Source organism: Amblyraja radiata, chromosome 21, assembly GCF_010909765.2.
Source record: "Amblyraja radiata isolate CabotCenter1 chromosome 21, sAmbRad1.1.pri, whole genome shotgun sequence".
NCBI lineage: Eukaryota > Metazoa > Chordata > Chondrichthyes > Rajiformes > Rajidae > Amblyraja > Amblyraja radiata.
In genome coordinates, this window is record NC_045976.1 from 27,648,890 (window position 1) to 27,668,622 (window position 19,733).

At 38.5% G+C, this 19,733-nt stretch overlaps 1 protein-coding gene across 18 annotated transcripts in view; it reads left to right on the top strand.

Annotated features, from left to right (window-relative positions):
- Positions 1-19,733, top strand: part of magi2 (membrane associated guanylate kinase, WW and PDZ domain containing 2) — a 407,390-nt gene that overhangs the window by 315,180 nt on the left and 72,477 nt on the right. For 11 of the 18 annotated variants that reach the window (XM_033039822.1, XM_033039820.1, XM_033039821.1 and 8 more), the window contains 5 exons: positions 8,609-8,666; positions 9,141-9,262; positions 9,604-9,729; positions 10,126-10,308; positions 17,534-18,166. In XM_033039822.1, coding sequence (XP_032895713.1) covers positions 8,609-8,666; positions 9,141-9,262; positions 9,604-9,729; positions 10,126-10,308; positions 17,534-18,166 — 1,122 coding nt within the window. The remainder of the gene's footprint in view (positions 1-8,608; positions 8,667-9,140; positions 9,263-9,603; positions 9,730-10,125; positions 10,309-17,533; positions 18,167-19,733) is intronic. The other 7 variants (XM_033039826.1, XM_033039831.1, XM_033039835.1 and 4 more) reach the window with 1 other exon arrangement.

The following is a 19,733-nucleotide window of genomic DNA, read 5'->3' on the forward strand; positions in this document are numbered from 1 at the left end:
GTATTTCCTGGAGTGAAGGAAACTGAGGTGATCTTAGAGGTCTATAAAATCAAGAGGGGCACAGAGATGGTCAGAGTATTTTTTCCATTGAAAGTAGAATAATTATTGAAAGAACATTTAAATGAAAATTGGATAAATTGAATTCACAAGAGACTGGATATGCTGGAATCTTGAGCAAAAAAACAAATTATGGAGGAACTTAGTGGGCCAGGCAGCATCTGTGGAGAAAAATGGACAGATGGATTTTCCGGTTAGCACCCTTCTTCAAGGCTGGAGGAAACGGTAAATAACTCGTAGAAAGGGTCAAGGGGAAGGGATGGGGCAAGAGTGTGCAAATGATAGATGGATCCAGGTTGTAAAGATTTGAAAGGCAGATGAATCAGGTGGGGAGAGAAAGGTGGAGTTGGTCACAACAGTTGTATCCCCTCTAGTCCAGTCTTGAAGAAGAATAAATTGATGTTGAAGTTTGGGTCAGTTTCGGCACTTTTAGGTTTTAGGGCTTGCCATGTGGTCTGCAACCAAATCACATTTTAACCTGCTACTTATTTATTTCCTGGAAGTATTTGCCACGAGCATGACATTAATCATAGGAGGCTCTACATCTAAACTCGTATGCAGGAAGTCAGCTACCTTTCCTCTAATCTGATAGGGAAAATCACAGGCCCATGAAAATAATTACCGTACTCGCAACCTTTATATAATTGGTTTATAAGTCAATGTTATCAATGTGTGAATTATAATAGTTGCAGTGTTATCTTTTGTACCCACCTGAAACATAATATAGTTATATTTTCAAATTCAATATAGCATTGCCTCACTAAAATATTACTTTGGATAACATTCCGTATTATTTAACAGGATTTTGGAGCTATGATCTTCTAACAGGGCCTTTGCAGGCATTGAGGTTGTTCAAGCAGAGGAAGATAAGAGGAAAGTTCAAGCAGTTGGATGTATAGGATTATGGAGAGAAAATGGAAAGTAGATTAATTTTGAATTCTTGCTCTGAGCACATATTTGTGTGCCTCTGTTTCAATCTGACAACAAACCCTTCTATTGTAGCACAAAGTTTGATTCACTGTGTTTCTCTTTATCCATTTTGTTTATGTTTATTGATAATTAGTTAGCATTTTACTTCAATTCTAATTGGTTTAATTCGCAACATGTTAAGTATTTGTGGCATGTTGCTATCTAAATATGAAAATGAAATAGTAATTGAAGCAGAAATATCCACGTGCATTTTATTTTAAGGGTATTAAATCAGCAAAGAATAAGTAAGTAAGTCCCCTGTTAATAATATTTGTTTAATTTGACAGTTACAAAAGCTTTTACAAATCAAATCCTTAAAGTCCTGTAACTGAAAAGAAAATTCCTAAGTGAACAAAATTATGTATATTGGATTATGTGGCACAACACATGAAAAATAGTGTTAAATAAAACATGAACTGCAGGTTCTTTTAAAATGTTATATATTTTTATTAGGTGGGAATAATTCTCCAACCATTCTGATCTGGTAGTTATTTTTCTGTATTCAGTATGCTGTCTTTCTGTGTCTAAGTGGTTGTATGTATCTTTGTAGCCTACATCATTTTTAAAGAGCATAACATACAAAAAGAACTGAGCTGGTTAGAAATGTTTTGTAGATAACAAACAATACATTTGTACATTGTCAAACGAATTTTAAGACTGAAAAAAGTATAATGCATTGAATGTCTTATTTCATGGATAGCATTGCAATTTTCTAATGAAGTTTCACTATTTTATGTTTTTGCCATCAAACCTTAATTCAAGGATTGGATTTGCCAGATAAATAATTTTGTTCTAGTGACTGAGACCTACACATTGGAACTATGATTTAGTACAATGTTCAAGTAGTAATCAATTAACATCATGGTCCAACTAACTCTGAGATATTACCAACTATTTCAAGTAGCATGATGATAGAATGTGGATATCACTGGCGAGGCAAGCAATGAATTCCCATCCTTAATTCCACTTGACAAGAAGACTTCAAACAGCTTCCTTGAATAGAGCAGCTTTTTTGGTTTCACAACAATGACCCAGTGATGATGAAAGAACTGTATTATATTTCCAAGTAATGATGAAATGTACACAAGGAACTGCAGATGCTGGTTTACAAAAAAAGTCACGAAGTGCTGGAGTAACCCATTGAGTTAGCACATCTAGAGACAGTGGGCACCTGTAATAGAGAGTGTGTACCTTTAGGGTGGTAATTAGGGCTGCTTTGATCGAGACGGTGATGAGATTCTTGAGTGTTATTACAGTTCCTCTTATCCAACCAGTAGAGATTGCTCCACTGCATTCCTGATATGTAACTTATTGATGGTGGAAAGACATTAGGAAGTCAGAAATTAAGATGCCATAGAATACCCATCCTTTTGCCTGCATGTAGCCCTGGTATTTACAGTATATAACTGGTTTAATTAATAAAATAGGGAGGGCCATGAAAGGGACAGGAAATAGCACTGGCAGATAATATTAAGGAAAATCTAAATGTACATTAATGGAAAGATGATAACTAAAGAGAGAATAGTGCCCCTCATTAACAAAAAGTGGTAATCTCTCTGTGGAGTTACAGAAGATGGGCAAGGTCCTCAATGAGTATTTCTCCGTTGTTTTTACTGTGGAGAAAGACATGAAGCCTGGAGAACTTGGGACAATTAATGGAGGTTTCTTGAGAAGAGTCAGTACTATGGTCAAGGAGGTGCTGGACATCCAAAGGAGTAAGATGGTAGATAAATTTCCTAGGACTGATGGACACTGAAGACCTCTGAAGGACTTTGCGGACTGAAGAAATTGTAAGAGCCCTGGCTGAAATATATGAATCATCATTAGACAAGGGTGAGGTGCCGGAAGATGGAGGGTGGCTACTGCCTCTATTTGAAAAGCACACCAGGGAAAATCCTGTGAACTATGGACCAATGAGCCTAACATCTGTGTTAGGAAAGTTACTGGAGAGGATTCTGATAGGTCTGAGATATATGCATTTAGATCGATAAATATTAAATGCAGAATTAATGACAAAATATACATTGTGTTTTCATTGACAATTCGGAGTTCACTGTGGGGTTATTATAGGCTTCCAATATAAATTTTGAAAAATTCTGATCTTTTGTTTGTTATATTCATATCTTCATGACATCATTATCCAAGGTCTATCATTAATTTCCTGGCTACTTTAAATAGTTTTTTTCCTGGAAATTTAAATGTGAAGAATATTCGTGCAATTATTGCAAGTTATGATTTGAAAAGTAATTTTACATATTTGGAGATTTGGTTGCTGAGCATTGTTTCTCAACACCTGCCCAGCATTTATGAAATTGCTCAACACATAATTATTTTAGCAAGTGCTTACTTACTCTTCGCAATGTCAAGTAGTGCTTCCAGATTGCCTTGATATATATTGTGGCTATGTTTAGCGAGCCTTTAGTGAGAAAACATAATATACATTTTCTAGATAAACAAATTTTGATCCCAGAGTAATGATTTCTTTCAATGTGTATGGGTTTAATCAAAATAATAAAATATTTTTTTCTGTTATCAACTTCACATTTCGAGTTGAGAGAGAAGAAAATCTATATTTGTTAATAAGTTTACAGAACATGTACCAAAATTAGATGTTTACAAAATAATCTAATTCTCTGCAATTAATAGTGAAATGTATTTATGAGTTGTTGGAAAATGTAATCCAACTGCTTACCTCATTTGGTCACTTTGTACTCATGGTTGCACTGCATTGGAAATTTAAAGTTACTTTATGCCAAGTGGTGTTCTAAAATATAAATACCAAAGGAATGTAAGACTTCTGCCCCCTCGGTGATACACAGGGAATGGCAATGGTGCCACAGCTAAATTACTGGACTAGTAATTCACAGTCCTGGGCTAACAATGGTTAAAACATGTGCAAAGTGCAAACACGCGATGAAATTATTTTATAAACAGTAGAGTATTGCCATACCTAAGCACATTCCTGATTAATAAGAGTCTGAAGAAGGGTCTCGACCCAAAGCGTCACCCATTACTTCTCTCCAGAGATGCTGCCTGTCCCACTGAGTTACTCCAGCATTTTGTGTCTACCTTCCTGATTAACAAATTGTACAGAAATACTGATTCCGCATGCAAGAGGTGCTATGTTTTGGCACTGTTTTCAATGTCCAGTCCACGCTCTAGGTATTCTGAGCAGTGCCCATTACAGGCAATCCCCAGGCTGTTGCATTCAGCCATCCCTTCGATGTGTGGATTGATCAGTGAACTGACGTCCCACTCCTCGCCCGTTGACCTTTGATCCCGGGATGGATGGCCTCCTGCAACCGACTTTGAAGACGTAGTAGGCAGACACTGGCTCCCTCTCCTCTCCTCTCCTCTCCTACCAGCCTTGGTTCTCGCCGGTCGCATCCGTCATCGCTGCTGCTCCATCCTTCCCTTCTCTGGTCTTCCGGGGATGAGCAGGGACTGGCTCGGCGGCTTCCTATGCAGCCCGTGGTTACCGTGTTCCACGAGCAGGGGCTGGCTCGATGGGCTCCCCTTTCCAGGCTGCGATCCGCTGGATCCTACAAGCAGGGGTCGGCTTGGTGGCTACTCCCTGCAGGCCGCATCCACCGGGCTTTGCATTCGGCCGCGGGGTACCGGCTCAGTGGCTACCACCTGTATGCCGTGGCGCTCTGGTAGCTTCTGTCTTGCGCAATCTGGGGGCCTTACATCGAACCTCACCATTGCAGATAATAATTTTGCAATTAGACCAGCACACTGATGTCACAATGGAACTTTCCAAGATTTTAATAACTTGTATTATTTTATTTCTTTGGGACACTTATATTATTGAATTGTTCTAAGTGATGAATAACGAACTGCAATAATATTGCATAAATGGAATGTCAGAAGTTGTAACAGACGTGATTATATGGGAGAGAACAGAAAAGCATGAAATAATTAGGGAAATTGAATTGAATGGTTACTCTGAAAAGTGACATTCATCCAATGGGCGTGAAAGTTATGAGAAATATGAAATTATATTTAGGAATTCAAGCAATGTACTAAAAAATTAAGTAGGGTAGAATTTTCTCTGTGGTCCTTGAGATATTTACATTTGTAAAGGAAACATCAAGAATAAATGGTAGAATTAACTTGGCAAAAGTATGATGTAACCAGTTTTTTTTCATACGAGTCTATTCATCCCTTTGCACTAATGTATCTTGCTGCTTTGTCGCTCTGTTCCAATTGATGTGATATTTAAATATTTAATTTACCCACACAGAGAACTTACATTAAACATTTAAAACTTGATACTTTGGCTTTAATAATAAGAAAAGAATGTATGGGGCGAATCTGACATTTCTCTCAGTTACCAGTAATTTCTATTGCTGTCATCTTATTTACACAATATATTGACCTGAAGCATATGAGATTGGCAGGAAATTTAGTGTGGAGAGACATTATCAAAATGAATGTATTGAGGGGCATAGTTTTCTCTTTCCAATTACATACCACTGAAAAATACACTCTATGTATACAATACAAATATGCCTTCATCAGTCAGAGTATTGAGTATAGAAATTGGGAGGTCATGTTTCATTTGTATTTGGTGAGACTACATTTAGAATATTGTGTTCAGTTCTGGGCACCATGTTATAGGAAAGATATTGTCAAGCTTGAAAGGGTTCAGAAAAGATTTACAAGGATGTTGCCAGGACTAGAGGGTGTGAGCTATAGGGAGAGGTTGAGTAGGCTGGGTCTCTATTTCTTGGAGTGCATGAGGATGAGGGATGATCTTATAGAGGTGTACAAGATCATGAGAGGAATAGATCGGGTAGATGCGCAGAGTCTCTTGCCCAGAGTAGTGGAATTGAGGACTAGCGGACATAGGTTCAAGGGGAAGGGGAAAAGATTTAATAGGAATCCGAGAGGTAACCTTTTCACACAAACGGTGGTGGGTGTATGGAACAAGCTGCCAGAGGAAGTAGCTGAGGCTGGGACTATCCTACCGTTTAAGAAACAGTTAGACACGTACATGGATAGGACAGGTTTGGAAGGATATGGACCAAACGCAGGCAGGTGAGACTGGTGGAGCTGGGACATGTTGGCAAGTTGGGTCGAAGGCCTGTTTCCACACTGCATCACTCTATGCCTCTATGACTCTACTGTGTTTAAAGTTGAGCAGATATTTATTCTGATATGCACTTCATTTAATACATTTCATTTACAAGAGGATTTAGAAATCCCTGCAATATGAAAGAAAGTTAAAGTGAATTTTTGTGGTTAACAGATTTCATATCAAACTGATTGCTATTATCTTAAGTCTCCTGGACCGTGCATTAAAATGGCAATTATTTTGCACTATTGAGAAACTATGGATATTTTAAAATGTTAGTGTACGTATCTTCTTATGCTTAAATGTATTGGTGAGTCATTGGTGAGTCCATAATGATAGTCATAAAGCACTGATTACAAATCAGTCATTCTGCTGATGCTGAATAAACAGAGTTGTACACTTACCTTGACCAAGATATTCTGAAGAGCCTGTCCCACTTGGGCGACCTAATCCGTGAGTTCTGGAAGTTTGCCCTCGACTCATACTCGCAGCATGGTCAACATGAGGTCGTAAGAGGTCTTCGTAACTCTCCTTCGTGCACGAGAGTGGTCTCCGCGTACTCGAGGCCTCAGCTAGGTCGCGACGTTTTTTTCAATATGTTAAAAAATGCCCGCGAGTAAAAAAAGGTCGCCATGGAAAAAATCGATACTTTTTTTACTCGCAGGTTTAATCGTAGTAGGTCGTAGTAGGTCGGCATGTTAGTCGTAGGTAATCGAGGGTAGTCGAAGGTAGTCGTACATAGTCTTCATCATAGTTGAAGGGAGGTCGAAGGAGATCGAAAGAGGTCGTCTTCACTCTCCACTATTCGATGTCCAATTTTCCCGAAGTTAGTCGTAGCTAGTCAAAGCTGGTCTTCAACATAGTCGAAGGAGGTCTTCTACATAGTCGAAGGAGGTCTTCAAACTCTTCTAAACTCGCCAATTAGGTCGCCCAAGTGGGACAGCCCCTTGAGCAGATTTTGGTGTGTTAATAATCAAAGATATTTTGCATGTAAACAATGTTTCACAAAGCTGTACAAAGCTTATCACCTAAATAAAATGATGTACTTGAAAAATCATGTAAATTTGGGAAGCCTTGAACACCCAACCCTCCCGTGACCCACCCAGCTGAAGTTAGTCCTGATTCTTTAAGAAGTCACAGATCATCAGACACAAATACTTAGGTGTGTTTCCTCATCTTGCATTTTTCTCATAATCCAGGACAATATACAAGAAGTAATTTGATAGAGGATCCCTTAACATTTCCAGCATCTAATCTAAGTCAAAGTCAAAAACTTTATTTGCCATTTGTGCTTACACACATGGGAACTCTTGTGCGGCTATTCAGAAAGTCAAGTTAAGTTAAAAATTAAAATTAAAAATTAAAAAATTTAAAAAAAATTTAAAAAGACACACAGAAGACACATAGAGCATTGTAACTTGCACAAACACTATATCAGGACATCATTTCATTTTGTTGTGTTTTGGCCAAGAGTCTCACTGTTGCAGGGAAAAAGCTCTTAAAAAAGCGTGTTCTATTTGTGGCGATACTGTCCGCTCGTCTGTGCCTGAGGTTGTATGTGCAGTTTTTGTGTTTGAGCAGGGAGTGAGCTGGATGTAGTGTGTCTCTAATGATTCTCCCTGCTCTTTTTTGACAGCGCTGTGTGTAGATTGTGTCCATGGAGGGGAGTTCAGTTCTGATGATCCTCTCTGCAGTCTTTATGACTCTTTGCAGAGCCTTCCTCTCTATCTGTGTGGTGTTTCCATACCACTTTAACACACCGTTATGAAATGGTTCTCTTATTCTATCACCTTAGCATCAGTTTTCCTCTGTACCTTCTTTATACTCATTAAACCCCAAATAAACTATTCCACATGCTTTTTCTTGACTATATAGCCTCCCAATTGTGAAACCCAGATTCAACACACAATATTCTGTCGGAAGAAGGGTCTCAACCCGAAACATCATCCACTCCTTCTCTCCAGAGATGCTGCCTGTCCCGCTGAGTTACTCCAGCTTTTTGTGTCTATCTTCAGTTTAAACCAGTTCCTTCTTACACACAATATTCTTTCCTAATTTATAGTCATACAGTGTGAAGACAGGCCCTTCGGCCCAATTTGCCCACACAGACCAACATGTTCCAACTATACTAGTCCCACCTGCCTGCTTTTGGCCCATATCCCACTAAACCTAGTACCTGTTCAAGTTCTTCCTCAAGATCTTAAAACTGCAGAATGCCAGAATTCCGTTCAGTCTTTCCTTCCATCAACAATCTACATGTTCTTAAAATTGAAGTTTGTTATCCCTCAGAATTGCTTCTTGCTTTTTCTGAGTAATCTGTTCCCAACATTGATTAGATCCTCTATTAGGAACCTTGACACTGCATCTAAAAAATCTAAAATGTATATATTATATCAGATAACTTGGTTTCAATGAAAGATGGCAGAGAAAATAATCTACACGTAAATCAGTGTTTCTTGTCAATGCATGTTTTGATAAGTAATTATTTTCCTATTATTTCAGAATTACCATATGGTTGGGAGAAAATAGATGATCCAATATATGGCACCTATTATGTTGAGTAAGTTTGCTGAATTAATCGTTTTTTTTAATTGATAGATCTCTGTAGGAACTTTTCATATTGCTCTCAAAGTGACTGCATGTACGTGTCAATGATTACTCCCATCTACAATTTCATTCAATGTTCAGCTTCTCATTATGCTTTTGTTTTTTTCAATGAAGTGAATTGTCATGTCAATTGTTTCATTTTGAGACTTTTGTAATTGTAAATAGTTATTATGAAACAATGAGCTTTGCGGAATAAATAATGTGTTCTCTTTTTGAGCTAAGACTATATGACATACAAACTTATTGGCACCTTTTATGACCTGAAGACAATATAATAAGAATGCCTTTGTTTTTTGTCACCTCTCACTGTCCCTTGGATTTTTTTCTTCTTGCATACTTTCTATTCTTGATTACTCTTATTTCAATGCTTTTTTTTTGCGCCATTCTTCTGCTCTTGCTATTTTCTTTTTTCCATATGATGCTTTAGTCACATAAATCGAAAAACCCAGTTTGAAAATCCTGTGCTCGAGGCAAAGAAGAGGTTGCAGCCGCAACATCCAATGCATCAGGATCTAATGCCCTACCTTATGCCAGCTCCAGGTTTTCGAGGTAATATTGTTATGTAAATGCAATAAAATATAGAATGTTATAATCTTTGTTATTCTATGTGTGACATTTCTTACATATTAAAGTATATTATTGTTATTGTACCTTTAAAAATATTTAAAGGTGTTTCAATATTTTGGGACTAATGCATAAAGCAAATATAATATTATTAAAGCAACAATCATAGCAGAATTGAAGCTGTAGCTACAAACTAGGACATTGGAATTGCTGAATAATGTTCTTTTGAATTAAATAGCATGGAACTATCAATATTCTATAGAGTATAATCATTATTCATAAGATCAAGGCCTAAGAATGAGGGTTTTTCTCCTTTATAACTGTAGAAGGCTCATCATCAACATTACCTAGACCCAAACATACCTGCCCAGGCTCTCTGCCTCAGCGGTCGCGCAGTACGAATGACCTGTCTCAGTATCGGAGTGACAGTGCTGGAATGTACAGGCTGTATGGTATGTCAAAGTGCAACTTCACAGTCAAGCTGCACTGTTGTAAAGCAGACATTTGTAGTGGGGAATTCTGCATCACAGCTCATTATTTGTTGTCAAAGGAACTGGAAGTGAAACGTGGTTTTCTGTAACCTGCTTACAGTCATTGTTTTTAACTCTTTCCTTTTCATATTGTTTTGAGCAGATTTTCTAATCAAAGATGAAGGGAAATTTAATCAGGCATCCTTTTGTATCAATTAATATAAAATTAATAACCCCATTTAAATTTTACAGATTTTGGTTTTAAAAGGGTTAAAAACAAAAACCATACACTCTCAGAGCCTTTAGCACTGTGATGGCGCAAGACTTGTAAGGTTTTTTTTTATAATATGATTGTTTTTGTTTGCATTATGAACATAGAGAAACCACTATTCACTCGAGATGTTTCACAACTGAAGGGAACATTTCTTACAACGTCACTGAAAAAGAGCAACATGGGATTTGGATTCACCATCATTGGTGGTGATGAGCCTGATGAGTTTCTGCAAGTGAAAAGTGTGATACCAGAAGGGCCGGCTGCAGTGGATAGCAAAATGGAAATGGGTGAGTGAGTCACAAACGTATTGATGTTATCAACTTTGGTTACAGAGATTATACAGGTGGCACGCTGCCTTACAGCACCAGGGACCCGGGTTCGATCCTGACTACGGGTGCTTGTTTGTGCATTCTCCCCATGACCTACGTGGGTTTTCTCCGAGATCTTCGGTTTCCTACTCCAAAGATATGCAGGTTTGTAGGTTAATTGACTTGGTATAAATGGAAATTTTTCCTAGTGTGTGGAGGATAGTGCTAATGTGTGGGGAACGCTGGTCGGCGCAGACTCGGTGGGCTGAAGGACCAGTTTCCGCGCTATACCTCTAACTAAACTAAAAGAGATTATTTTTATAATTTAACCCATAGCTGCATGAACAGCAAGGCGCTCCTTCCATCTTGTGGAGTAAAGTTATTCTCTGTATTTGTACTTTTAATTTTTATACACAAACTTAAGTAATCTTTCCCATCCCTGGTCATTTAGGACTTGCTCTCTAGCTTTATTCCCTCTTAGATGAAATGATTTTAGATGAAATCTTAGACAACAGTAAACTTAAAGGCGGGAAACAAGCCGGGAAACAGAATTAAACTGCTGCTACAGGTTAGCTAGTATCAAATGGGATTCTTTACCCATGTGGTCCCACAGAAAGTAGAAATACAGTAACATTCTGTGATTCAATATCCTGAAATCAGATTTAATTCACCTTTAAATATACTTTATTCCTCTAGTTTTCACTACATTGATCAAACACAAGTGCTTCATTGACTATAAATACCTTACGAGGATGGGTAGATTTTTCATTGTACCATGGCATGTGAATGTCGCGGCAAAGGTAAACATTTGACGCCCATCTAGTTATTGAGTTTAGTAACCAGTCGCCCAAAGCATATGACCATATCAGTTACATCTTTGATTGCTCATTGCAGGCCTAGATGGCATGTGACAAAGCCTCAGTTGGCCATCCACTGGCTAATTTCACTATATTTTTCATCTACTGCCAGAATTGCCAAGTATCATGGGGTATTTAGTATCTTCACAGCTATCAGAAGACCCTCAAAGTGAGAAGATTTGCAAGAATGAAACTGGAAACAAAACAGCAAAGCATGAACACATTGAGCCCTAGTTGGCCATCCACTGGCAAATTACAGATATGGCTGTTTCCGTAAATAAGGGTAACAACCTGTGGCATGGGTGGCCAAATTTGAAAGTTATTAAATCATAATGAAATACCACAGCATTAAAAACAGGCCTAGCTATGATACTTTTGAGCTAATTTGTGATCAAAATCTACCACAACTTGACCAAAATGTAATACTTTCAAAATTTGAAAAAAAAAGCAGGGAAAGAAATTATTTATAAGACATATACAGTGCCCTCCATAATGTTTGGGACAAATACCCATCATTTATTTATTTGCCTCTGTACTCCATAATTTGAGATTTCTAATAGAAAAGTGCACATTGTCACATTTTAATAAAGGCCATTTTTATACATTTTGGTTTCATGTAGAAATTACAGCAGTGTTTATACATAGTCCCCCCATTTCAGGGCACCATAATGTTTGGGACACAGCAATGTCATGGAAATGATTGAGCTTTGAAAAACTCCTTTGTTGCTTTAAAAGTATGTTTGGGATCATTGTCTTGCTGTAGACTGAACCGCCGGCCAATGAGTTTTGAGGCATTTGTTTGAACTTGAGCAGATAGGATGTGTCTATACATTTCAGAATTAATTATGCTACTACCATCAGCAGTTGTATCATCAATGAAGATAATTGAGCCTGTACCTTCAGCAGCCATACATGCCCAGGCCATAACACCCCCACCACCGTGTTTCACAGATGAGATGGTATGCTTTGGATCTTGGGCAATTCCTTCTCTCCTCCATACCATGCTCTTGCCATCACTCTGATATAAGTTAATCTTCGTCTCATCTGTCCACAAGACCTTTTTTCCAGAACCGTGGTTGCTCTTTTAAGCACTTCTTGGCAAACTATAACCTGGCCATCCTATTTTTGCAGCTAACCAGTGGTTTGCATCTTGCAGTGTAGCCTCTGTATTTCTGTCATGAAGTGTTCTGCGGACAGTGGTCATTGACAAATCCACACCTGATTCCTGAAGAGTGTTTCTGATCTGTCGGACAGGTATTTGGGGATTTTTCTTTATGAGAGAGAATTCTTCTGTCATTAGCTGTGGAGGCTTTCCTTGGTCTGCCAGTCCCTTATGCTCTTTCCTCTTAATGATGTTCCAAACAGTTGATTTTGGGAAGTCTAAGTTTTGGCTGATGTCTCTAACAGTTTTATTCTTGTTTCTCAGTCTGATAATGGCTTCTTTGACTTTCAATGGCACAACTTTGGTCCTCATGTAGATAAACAGCAATACAAGTTTCCAAAGTTGATAGAAAGACTGGAGGAAAGACTAGATGCTGAGAGCTCTCGTATACCTGCATTGAGGAGGCATTTAAACACACCTGATCAATTACAAACACCTGTAAAGCCCTATGTCCCAAACATTCTGGTGCCCTGAAATGGGGGTACTATGTATGAACACAGCTGTAATTTCTACATGATGAAACCAAAATGTATAAAAATACCCCTTGATAAAATCTGGCAATGTGATCCACATGTGATTTTTTCTATTACAAATCTCAAATTGTGGAGTACAGAGGCAAATAAATAAATGAAGGGTCTTTGTCCCAAACATTATGGAGGGCACTGTAAGACATATGGGACACTTACTGATTTCTAAGCTCCCTTACAAAATGTTGGCACCTAACCTACCACGAGGCCGTAGTTCATGCCAGGGTCATTATAATCGCGTTGTTTGATATTTGACGAGTGCAAACAGGAGGGTGACAACAGAATGAGACATCTCTAAAGTAGGTGAGCAAACTAGATTTTTATTTCATGATTTTAAGTTCTATTTATTATTATGTATTTCAATGGAAAGCTTAAACACAAAATATAAACAATAAAAAAAGAAACAATAAATATAAAAACAGTTTGCTTTTAATTCACACATTTAACACATGACCAAATGGACTCTGCTACTCAAGCTGTGCTGCAAAACCTTGGGGCATCAGAATACCATCTAATTGGGTGATAAATGATTAAATAAATCATAAGCATAATCAGAATTTGGCTTATATAGTTATTTAATTGCAAAATTAATGTAATCTTTCTCGTATAAATTAGCCTAAGGATTTGATGAAATCATGCTTGAACAATGGCACCAAAAAAGGCAAGAAAACACAGGGACATATCTGATATTTTTCTTTGTAAAAACAGATTTATTTATTTTTGCTTCATCTCATTATTATGGCTATACACCATGATCTACACTACTTAAAATACAGGATATGAAACAATGGGAATATTACATAAAAAATAGGAAAATAACCTAGAAGTTTGGAGACCTTCAGTTTCACTACCGAGTGCTGTATTTACAGAAACACCCATTTACATTATGTGTGTTGACTTTTCAATAGCAACACACCTTTTTAGCATCGATTAATTAATTTTAATAGGAATTATATACTTGCAGAAAGTGAGGACTATTAAAGCTTTGGGAAAATAAGGCTGTGATGTTTGATCAGATAGCTTCTGGTGAAAAGTAATGACAGGGATGTTTTAGACAAGTTGAGGCTCTGTGAATCTAAGAGGAGGAAAGAACAGTTAGAGAGATACCCTGTGAACTGCACTCACATTGTTAATTCCTCGTGAGTTCACTTCCCACGAAGGACATCTGCATATTCTCCCACTGCAGCAAGTTCCTTCAAAGAAATGAAGAATTTACAGAATATGAATAGATTCTTTAACAGCTGCTGCCTGATGTGACACTAGTTGTTATGGGGGCATATCCTGATCCTATACCCAGGCATTTAAGACCATGCACTGCCTCAGAATAATGACATCAAACAGCAATCTGCCAACACAGACTTTGGATTCTGAAGCGTTGCGCATTCCACCAGGTGGCGCTTTGATGGCAGCCTCGCCTACAGTCTGTCCTTTTTGTCTTTTTATTTTTTATTTTTAGTGTGTTTGAAAAGTATGTGTTAATGTTGTATTATGTGGGGGGTGGGCAGGGGCGTCGGGGGAAACTTTTATTCTATCTCTTACCTTGCCGGAGATGTAATTGATTTCCGGATCGTATCTCCAGTCGCTCTGCGGCCTAACATCGTGGAACTGGAGGCCTTGCTCGGGACTGACTTTGAGCCCCACCATGGGGCGTGGACTTATCATCGGAGCCGATACCTTGCCTGGGATTGACGCTCCAACCGCAGCCTGCGGACTTTAATATCAAGGAGCTTGCAGTCTCGGGTTGAGACCGACGTCGGGAAGCTCCAAAAGCCGCACAACGTTCCACTAGCCCGACCCGGGATTGATTGCCCGCCGCAGGGAGCTGAGATTTCCCCCAGATGCAGGAGCTTGATTGCCATGAAAAGGAGGCCCGCCACCGGCTATGGGAATAAGATCGTCCCATCAACAGAAGGTTAGAGGCCCCTGACCGCTGGAGGACAAAGAAGGGAGAGATTGAACTTTTTTTCGCCTTCCATCACAGTGAGGAATGTGGAGCAGTCACTGTGGTTGATGTTAATGTTAAAATGTATTTTGTGTGTTCTGTGCTTTTTACTGGTATGACTGTACGGCAAATCAATTTCCTCGTATGTTGCAAATTCCTCGTATGTTGGATAATAAAGTATGATTATGATTATGAAGTGGAAGGCACCGAATGTTTGTTGGGAAAGAAGGTACACAAAAATGCTGGAGAAACTCAGCGGGCGAGGCAGCATCTATGGAGCGAAGGAAATAGGCAACGTTTCGGGCCAAAACCCTTCTTCAGACTGATGGGGGGTGGCGGGGAGAAGAAAGGAAAAAGGTGGAGGAGGAGCCCGAGGGCTGATGGATGGGAGGAGAGCCCGAGGGCTGAGGAAGGGGAGGAGACAGCAAGGGCTAACAAAATTGGGAGAATTCAATGTTCATGCCCGCAGGATGCAGACTCCCCAAGCGGAATATGAGGTGCTGTTCCTCCAATTTCTGGTGTTGCTCGCTCTAGCCATGGAGGAGACCCAGGACAGAGAGGTCGGATGGGGAATGGGAGGGGGAGTTGAAGTGCTGAGCCACCGAGAGGTCAGGTTGGTTATTGCGGACCGAGCGGAGGTGTTCGGTGAAGCGATCGCCCAGCCTCCGCTTGGTCTCAACTTGGAAAGAAAATAATATTGAGGGGGATAGAAAGACAGTAGCTCAATACAACTACAGCAAAATGAACAGATTGCCTGTAGGACACAAAATAAGCATTTTGATGCTCTTTGAGTAAGTTGTAGGCAGACTGCAGCTGTTGACAAGTATAATATACTGTGCACTTCATTACAATATTTTTCATATGGTGCCAGAATTGCCAAGTATCATGGGGCATTTAGTATCTTCACAGCTATCAGAAGACCCTCAAAGCGAGAAGATTTGCAAGAATGAAACTGGAAACAAAACAGCAAAGCATGAACACATTGAGCTCTTGAGGAAAGACTGAGGAGTGACGTGATGGACGTTTTTAAAATCATGAAAAGTTGTGATTATGTAGATACGGGATAAATGTTTCAGTTTGAGAGGAAGGGGATAAATAGAGGCAATCAATGTCATATAGTTATCAAGAAACCCATTACGCAATTCAGTTTGGTTTTTTTACCCAAAGAGTGATCATCTTCTTCTTTCGTGTGGTGTGCACAGCCTAAAGTTGTTGGACAACTTGTTCTATTTGATCTTCCATTTGTGCACGTCGAGTTGATTGCATTAGTCGAAACCAGGCAGACCACGTGAAGGTTGCAATCTTCCACCCCACCCTCCCTCTCTTCTTCATACTGGCTATCTTCCCTCTACATTCTCAGTCCTGATGCACAGACTTGACCTGAAAACATACCTTTGCCTCCACATGTGCTGCTTGACCCACTGAGATCAGTAGTTTGATTTTGCTCCCAATTCCAGCATTATTCCACCCTCTCTTGTATCTCCTCATTTTGGAAATCGTTGAAGAATTTATTGAATGATACTGATATCATGAAAGTAATATATAATGAAAATAGTTGTGTATCAAGTTAAATATGTAAACATCTCTGTTATCATTTATATTCCTCAAGCTATGTTAATTAAAATGACATGGAGATTTCATTAATCAGATGCAAAACATAAGGAGTTATCTCTTTGAGTACTTTAAATTATTACTGTCTAAACAAAACAAATTAAAAATTGGCCTGTCACCAAACCATCATATAAGGAATATATGTTTGTAAAGTATATATTATCTTACCAAGGTTATTTTATCATTACATTAATTATTAATTGCACATACTGTACATTGACCTACAGCTTTCTTGCAAATCTTGTAAATGATTGGGGAACAATAAGACATATTAACACTCAAAGGTAGACACAAAATGCTGGAGTAACTCAGTGGGACAGGCAGCATTTCCGGAGAGAAGGAATGGGAGACGTTTCGGGTCAAACCCTTCAGACTGATGTCAGGGGAATGGGCGGGACAAAGATAGAATGTAATCGGAGACAGTAAGACTGGTGGGAGAACTGAGAAGTGGGAGGGGATGGAGAGAGAGGGAAAGCAAGGGCTACTTGAAGTTAGAGAAGTCAATATTCATACCGCTGGAGTGTAAGCTACCCAAGCAAAATATGAGGTGCTGTTCCTCCAATTTGCGATGGGCCTCACTCTGACAATGGAGGAGGCCCAGGACAGAAAGGTCAGATTGGGAATGCAAGAGGGAGTTAAAGTGCTGAGCAACCGGGAGATCAGGTAGGTTTAGGCAGTCTGAGCGGAGGTGTTCAGCGAAACGATCGCCGAGCCTGCGCTTGGTCTCGTTGATGTAGAGAAGTTGACACCTGGAACAGTGGATTTTCTAGATGAGTTTGGAGGAGGAGCAAATGAATGATAATACTCAACTTTTTAGACCTTGATATCTCCTGCCATATTTGATTGGTGCACATGGAGTCTATTGCGCCTGGACTCTACAAATCACAGGAAAATTGTGAATTAAGGTTGTGCAGCCTCATTTAGTTCATCTGCTCAGAAACGGTTCTGAAATGTGCAGTTTGTCTGTAGTCTCTATTAAGTCATTAATAAGACAGATTGATTTACTTCACACTAAGTGGGACAATGAAGAAATGAAAACACTTCTTTCTCCTAATGTGTTGTATGACACGTTTGTATTATTTTCCTTGTTTCTTTCTGCTCCTAGGTGATGTGATTGTCTACATAAATGACATTTGTGTCCTTGGACATACTCATGCTGAAGTAGTCAAAGTTTTCCAATCTGTCCCGATTGGTCAATGTGTCAATCTTGTACTGTGTCGTGGCTATCTTTTACCCTTTGACCCGGATGATCCAAGCAACAGTATGGTGCCACCTATAACAATGGTGGATCGACAACCAGTCCAAATAAATGGGCGCAATAATTCGGACACATGCGTGGAGTTTGGTTCCCGGACTTCTCGATCAGCACCAGACATTTCTGACCGACATTTACATTCTTTTAATCCGTTATCCACTGAAGGCCAGATGGATGGAACCTTGCCGGCAGTTCAAGAAGATAGTATTTCAATGGCCTCATCAGGTGCCACGCAGTCTGAATTCATGACAATTGCTATCGTGAAAGGAGCACAAGGCTTCGGCTTCACCATTGCAGACAGTTCTATAGGACAGCGAGTAAAACAAATCTTAGATGTTCAAGGATGTGGCGGCCTTAATGAAGGTGATCTAATTGTGGAGATTAATCAGCAGAATGCACAGAATGTTGGACATGTTCAAGTTGTGGAGATTCTAAAGGAGTGTCCTGTTGGAGTGGAAACCACATTGGTCATCCAGAGAAGTGGTAAGTCCAACTTTTCAAATTTAAAACAGCAAAGAAACTGTGTCAACAGACCCCAGAAAACGTTTTTTTAAGTTCTTTATTTAATAGCTTTCATTGGTTATATACTTAATTAAATGCTACACGTTGAATGATGAAATTCATAATTCTGAGCAAAATGCCATAATTTGCTGGAAATATGAAATAAAAATAGAAAATATTAGAGATACTAAGTAGTTTTGAAATTGAAGAGGGGAAATGACTAATTGCTTCAGGTCAATGGCTTTTTATCAGATTTCCAAGCTTAATGACCTACAGCGTTAATTCTGTTCCTTTACCACAGATGATACCTTACCTACGAAGTATTTCTAATTTTACCTGTTTTATGTATCATGCTGAATTTTTTTTTTTTTTTTTTTTTTTTATTTATTTATTTATTTATTAGAAGTAGACATATTATAAAATGTAGTTACATATTATAGTAAAAAAACTTTTCATATACATCAGTCATACATTATTAAAATTTTCCATTATCAATTACTTCTGCTTCTAGTGTTTTTATTTTTTATAGAAAGAGGGAAAAAGAGAGGGTAGAAAGTTACAAATAAAAAAGAAAGCAAAAAAAAAACACAACAGAAAAACAAGGGAGGTGGAATGGGTTACCTGTAATACATCAATGGAGATAGGTTCGTAGGTTATAAAGTATAGCTTTTCATCTATTCCTGAGTTCAAGTTTCAGCTGGGTCCTCGTGCTGTGCCAATCTATCCCTTCAGATAGTTAATGAATGGAGCCCAAATTTTATGGAAAAGATCTTGTTTGTCCATTAAGACAAGTCTAATTCTTTCTAAGTATAGGGTCTCTGACATTTCCGTAATCCACATTTTAATTGTGGGGGTTGTAGGGCCTTTCCAAAATTTTAATATTAATTTTTTTCCGGTTATTATACTGTAATTGAGGAAATTTCTTTGGTTTGTTGTGAGTGTTAAGCTTTGTTCTGATATTCCAAGTATTATTAATTTTGTGTCTGGGTCCAGTTTTGTATTAATAACTTCTGAAGTTATTTCAAAAATATCAGTCCAGAAATGTTTAAGTTTTATACAGTTTGCAAACGTATGTGTTAAATTAGCCTCTAAATGTAGACATTTATCACAAATAGGAGAGATTTGTGGGAAGATTCTATTTAGTTTTATTTTAGAGAAGTGTAGTCTATGTAAGACCTTGAATTGTATTAAAGTATGTCTGGCATTTAATGAACATTGATGTATTTGTTATAAACTTTCGTCCCACATATCTTTCGTGATAGGATGACCTATTTCATTTTCCCATTTGTATCTATATGGTTCGGTCGGTGGTACCTCGTTATTTAGTAGGGTGTTATAAATATAAGCTATTAGTTTTTCAGTATTAGGATGCCTGTTCAGACATTCATCAAGAATTTCTGATTCACTATTCCTGTAGACTTGTGTATTAGATTTAACATAATCTCTAATTTGTAGATATCTGAAGAAATTATTTGAGTGCAGTCCATAATTCTGTTGTAACTCTTGAAATGAAAGAAAAGTACCTTTCCCATAAAGATGTCCTATATTT